We start from the raw sequence: 6,303 nt of genomic DNA on the forward strand, positions 1-6,303 counted from the left end.
TCTACTCAGTAGCTCCCCCTTAGTTCCTCAGTAACTACTCTAAATGTATGTACATTGGTTTCTCATTACTTCCTCAGTAACTACTCTAAATGTATATAGTACCTTGGTTCCTCATTAGTTTCTCAGTAACTACTCTAAATGTATGTGCCTTAGTTCCTCATTCACTACTCAGTAGTTCCTTGTTACTTCCTCAGTAACTACTCTACTCAGTAGCTCCCCCTTAGTTCCTCAGTAACTACTCTAAATGTATGTACATTGGTTTCTCATTACTTCCTCAGTAACTACTCTAAATGTATATACCTTGGTTCCTCATTAGTTTCTCAGTAACTACTCTAAATGTATGTGCCTTAGTTCCTCATTCACTACTCAGTAGTTCCTTGTTACTTCCTCAGTAACTACTCTACTCAGTAGCTCCCCCTTAGTTCCTCAGTAACTACTCTAAATGTATGTACATTGGTTCCTCATTACTTCCTCAGTAACTACTCTATACCTTGGTTCCTCATTAGTTTCTCAGTAACTACTCTAAATGTATGTGCCTTAGTTCCTCATTCACTACTCAGTAGTTCCTTGTTACTTCCTCAGTAACTACTCTAAATGTATGTACCTTGGTTCCTCATTTACTACTCTACTCAGTAGTTCTTCGTTAGTTCTTCAGTAACTACTCTAAATGTATGCATCTGCCTCAGTTCATCAGTAACTACTCTAAATGTATGTACCTTGGTTCCTCATTTACTACTCTACTCAGTAGTTCTTCGTTAGTTCTTCAGTAACTACTCTAAATGTATGCATCTGCCTCAGTTCATCAGTAACTACTCTAAATGTATGTACCTTGGTTCCTCATTTACTACTCTACTCAGTAGTTCTTCATTAGTTCTTCAGTAACTACTCTAAATGTATGCATCTGCCTCAGTTCATCAGTAACTACTCTAAATGTATGTACCTTGGTTCGTCATTCACTACTCTACTCAGTAGTTCTTCGTTAGTTCTTCAGTAACTACTCTAAATGTATGCATCTGCCTCAGTTCATCAGTAACTACTCTATTCATTAGTTCCTCAGCAACTACTCTATATGTATGCATTTGCTTCAGTTCCTGAGTAACTACTCTACTCATTAGTTCCTCCGTAACTACACTAAATGTATGTGCCTTAGTAACAACTCTAAATGTACACTATGTGCCTCAATTCCTCATTCACTACTTTACTCATTAGTCAAGCAGTTCTTCATTAGTGTCTCGGTAACAACTCTAAATGTGTGTACCTCTGTTCATTAGTAACTACTCTACTCAGTAGTTCCTCATTAGTTCCTCAGTAACGACTCTAAATGTTTGTTCTTCAGTTCCTCAGTAACCACTATACTCATCAGTTCATTATTTCTTGGTTAGTTCCTCAGTAACTACTCTAAACTACAGTAGCTTTGTTTTTCGCGGCCCTTACAATGAATGCTTCGTGTTTCTCCGTCTCCAGATGCGTTCTGACGGGCGGATCTTGAAGACAGAGCAAGGTCTCCTCCTGCGGTCTCTGCAGCCCTTTGACTCCGGAATGTACCAATGCAGCGCCACAGAAAAGAACTTCAAGCACACCCTGGTCAAGCTGCAGTTGGTGGTTCTGTCGAGCCGCGCCGTCAATAACGTGATAGTGGAGGGCGGGGCGGGGTCGCTGCCATCCTCGCTCCACTCCAGCACCCAGTGGACCCCCAGCGCGGGCCAGTACAAGGACCTGCTGACCATCCTGAGCCAACCCGAGATGAGCCTCATCAATCAGTATTGCCAGGACTACTGGCAGTTCGGAGACCCCATGCTGGGCCCCCTCAAGGTCAAAGACCTGAAGGAGCTCAAGGAGCAGAAGAAGCCCCGCAACCGTCGGCATCACGGTGAGGCGGAGGAGGAAGATGAGCGGGAGGATGCAGAGACATGAGGAGCCCAAATGTGTCCAAAACACCCTCGACCGCCCCCCCTCCCCAAACCCCTCCACCCCACCCTGTGAAAACTGGGAGAGACTCATTGAGAGAAACGAGGAAAAAAAAAGCACACGCAAACCGGGAAAAAATACAAAAAGCAAACGGAGAAAATGCGGCTTCGGACCACCCCCCCCCCCCCCACACACACACATGCATTGTTCCAAACAGTAAGATATATGCTACTCAGTATTTATTGTAGGTTGTACATAGTATCATTCTGTGTATTTCTTTGTACTTAAAGAAAACCAGGCTCTTCGTGTATAGGTAACTTTGGGGCAATTATTGTTGTTGTTGGTGTTAATTTTATTGTTGCTGTTACTGTCATTGCATCACAACATGGCGGGCAGGTAAATGTTGGGTAACCCAATCGCTTTCTCGTTTTTGTGTACCAGGACAAGAACAGATGACAATAGATATAATATGAAAGGGCGGGGCTTTACCAAATACAAACATAATATGAACTGAGGCGGTGGTGCAATAAAGGGTCAAGTTTTTGTACAAAGGGCATTTTTTTTTTTTTAAAGGGCCGGCAGCCGGGGCCAAATGCAACAAGCACAATTGTGGACTTCTGTGAATAAAAATAGTTTAAGTTGGCGCGAGGGGCCTGGATGTGTTTGTTTCTGTCCTCTGACATCCATGTTGGGGGGGAAAAAAGGCCCATTTACTGTATCCACAACTGAGCATCGTAACAATGTTGTGACACTAACCAAATATTGGGAAGCTGGCTTTCTTTGTGTGCATGAAAATGTATTTGTACTGTAATCCTGATAAGATGTGTGGTCTGTTTTTGTTTCCGTTCACCATCCTACGGGATGTAGAATAGGACATGACAAGCGATGCTACCACAGTACACTTGGTAGAGCAGTACATGTAAACGTGCAGCAGAAGCATATGGTGCAGCTTTTACTTGACGTGAAAGATTGTGCGTATGATTTCAAATGTACCTGCGGATCATGAGTTTATTTGTACTCTCTGTGTAAATGAATATTAATATAAAAAAAATATATGGTACGCTTGTGCCTCTATTGACTACAGTCTTAAAAGTTATTTTGCAGTATATGCAAAGTAGGTTTCACTCAATAAATTAAACGCCCCGAACACTCCGAGAAGATCCGAACACCTCTGGGATGATGCATCCCGACTGTCGATGTAAGATGTCTGTCAAATTTCGACATATACAGCAAAAAATACAAAGAAAGTTTGTACAACATGTATTTTTATTGTGGATTTACTTTTCCGGTGTCTGTAGTTTTTTGCCTTTTCCTTTTAGCGTCATCAAGTTGAAAGAAAAAAGACAAAATGCAATGAGGTGATGTTATTGTGATGACCTAAATGTGTAAATGACTCGTATCCTCTCGTTCCATTGTGTTTGCTGACTAATAAATTAAAGCTCTATATTTTTTAAGAATGGAATGCTTCCCCCTCATTGTGATTAACTCGATACTGAATGTTTTCCATGTTCTGCCCAGAACTCTCTGGAATAAAGTTGTACCTGTTGAAGAAATATGGATGCATATTTGTGTAAAATACACACTGCATTTTTAGATCAACAATGGCCGTTAATTAGACTAAATCAACACAGAAAGTAGACCCACCCCACAATTTGAAAGGCTACTACCTGTAAAGAAGTATTTACATGATCATCAATACTAGAACATTTACATGCAGCTTAATCACTACTGCAACTACTAATAACTTCCAGACGGGGGCGGACTTACCATTAGGCAAAAACATGGCAATTGTCCCAGGATTTCCAGGAGCCCCCAAACGTCTCATAAAAACGGATTATTGTAATTAGTTCAGTTTAGAGTAATTATTATTATACTTAAAACTACATAAATATGCGTAATCTATCATGATCGCTTTGAGTGCTACCCTATCCGTTCTCGTGCAATGGACTAGCCCATGTTACTGCGCATGTGCAGGTTGATTCCCGCTTCAGGTCGTACTTTATGTTTCACAACAATACTGAAAAAAGTAACTTTTAGGCGCACTCGATTATATCACTCTTTTTTTTTACTTTCAATCTTACACTGAAGTTATTTTTGTTTAGAGCAGCAAATATTTCACATTAGAAAAATCACCACCAAACAAAAAATGACATAGTATGAATGACAACCTGTGGACACACAATTGAATCAGGTAATATCTGCCATCTAGTGGTAGAGCATGTAATTACACTACCTGTCGCTATTTCGTGTCAAATATTGGGGCGGGGCCTCTGGCTGTCAGTGAGGGTGTGAGAAGCAGGAAAGAAGTCGATATTAGTGTAGACATGACAATAACGATGTCCAATCCGGAAGGCCAATTGAAGAAAAGGGTCAATTCCACCAGCTGGTTGATTGACAGGTTGGGCCACGTGGCTGGAATGCGGCTCTCAGGATCTCAGGTTGGCGTGTGACGTCATTGCATGCATGCATACATACATAAATACATACATACATACATACATACATACATACATACATACATGTAAATGTTCCCTTTTTATACCAGAGTATAAATATATATATATATATATACTAACTGCATTCATTCTTTCTGTGTAACTATTTTCTTGACATTAGTATTAGTATTTTTTAATATCAAGGTTATGAAATCAGTAGCATCATTATTAAGCATCATCTGCTATTCAGCAGTAACATCCTACTACAGTATTATAGGTAACAATGTAACATGTAACATGTAACATGTAACAATGTCTTTGCTGCTGGAGTGTAGACTGATTGTACGTCCAAACCTGATCTTGGAAGGCACATTTGTTGATAAAACAAATCGTGTACTCGATCTCATAATAGTTTCAAGGAATAAGTTATTGTCACAAGATTACGGACATTTTTTTTACACACTCCATGACTGTAATAGCTGCAAGACCGTAGTTGACCAGCAGATGGCAGCCTACATTAAGAATTGCACCTTATTGCAATTAGGATCTACTATGGGTAACTCACGTTTTTCATTTGATCTATAATTACAAAATACACAAAATACATGCTCTTCACTACATATATCACCAAAATCATCATTCTTCTGAGCTGATATTTCATACTTATTCATTGAAAACTTCAAAACCCACAATTCTGTTCACGAATACTTATGTTATATAGTAGTACTATTGGTACTATCATAATAATTATTATTATTATAGCACAGTAATAGTATTTTTCTGGACAGTGTACTCCCTATGGTGGCTATTGTCCTATCTGTGTATTGTAATAACAGATTTAATTGACTTTTAATAGAGAAAATAGCAGTAAATAAGCCAATAAATAAGTAAATAAAATATTTGCTCCAGTGGTGTCACAGTAAATGTGTTCCCTGGGGCACCTTAGTGTGGGCAGGAAGTGTCGAAGGTCACGGTCTTAACGGTAACCCATGTTGTTGTTCAACATCTATCCAGTTATCACGGTGGGGTCTGGAAGCGATTACCTGTGATAATCGAGGGAGTTACTGTATCACTAAACCGTTGGGATGTAAGACTTACGTCCGCCATTTTCAAACCCTGACACTCTTTGTTGGCATTATCACTCGACAAGAAAGGAATAAACAGATGAATGAAATTTTATTACCACCAAAGTCATCAACTGAGTCAAGGAGAACATTACAGAGGCCACAAATGCAAGAACGGAGCCAGCAGTGACCACTGGTCCGGGAAAACGTTACATCTACAAACACATTGGTGGGTGTGTGGCACGTGACCAGACATGGAATACTACAGTGAGGAGGATGTCGGGGTGAAGGCATTGCTTTAAACTGTGCAACAATATGAACATAAAACCACCGATTCACATAAATATTCTAAATATTCGCAATAACCTCTAAATGCAGACACTTCCAGAACGAACACTACCTGCAGAATTGGTCTGGGAATTAACTGGAGCACAAAGAAAGAGTGAACATGTTTAAATACAAATCTCTGCAATAAATAACTTTATGTAAAATACATTTTCTTCATGGTTTGTTTTCATTTAGCTGCCTCATCTCATAAAACCACCACCAACAATAATAACACGTTTCTTTTCCACCTCCCATCCTGTTCAGTGTTGGCAGCGCAGGGTCAAGTGGGGACTCACAGGCATGACAACACACCGTGGACGTGTGCACATAAATACATTTTGGCAGGGCCTTCCAACTGACGAGACCGTGGACGATTGAAAGGACGCCAAGAATCACAGTTTCTGCAGCCTGTTAAATATTGCTCAATTTCCTTTAGAACGCCTTCTGTGGCGCTCAAGGAGGGGTACTTGATTTGAGCATCTCACCAAGTGAATACGTACCACTAAAACATATTAAAAGGAGCTGTCAAAGTAGAGAACACGCATCCAAAAAGATAATGTTGGGAGGAA

At 40.1% G+C, this 6,303-nt stretch overlaps 1 protein-coding gene across 2 annotated transcripts in view; it reads left to right on the forward strand.

Moving 5' to 3' along the window:
* Nucleotides 1-3,470, forward strand: part of LOC131105088 (semaphorin-3F-like) — a 51,726-nt gene extending 48,256 nt beyond the window's left edge. For both annotated transcript variants that reach the window (XM_058052884.2, XM_058052974.2), the window contains one exon: nt 1,465-3,470. In XM_058052884.2, coding sequence (XP_057908867.2) covers nt 1,465-1,914 — 450 coding nt within the window. In that variant the 3' untranslated portion in view covers nt 1,915-3,470. The remainder of the gene's footprint in view (nt 1-1,464) is intronic.
* The last annotated feature ends 2,833 nt before the right edge of the window (nt 3,471-6,303 follow it).

This window comes from Doryrhamphus excisus, linkage group LG11, assembly GCF_037039965.1.
Source record: "Doryrhamphus excisus strain RoL-2023G ecotype Guam linkage group LG11, RoL_Dexc_Guam_v1.1, whole genome shotgun sequence".
Taxonomy (NCBI): domain Eukaryota; kingdom Metazoa; phylum Chordata; class Actinopteri; order Syngnathiformes; family Syngnathidae; genus Doryrhamphus; species Doryrhamphus excisus.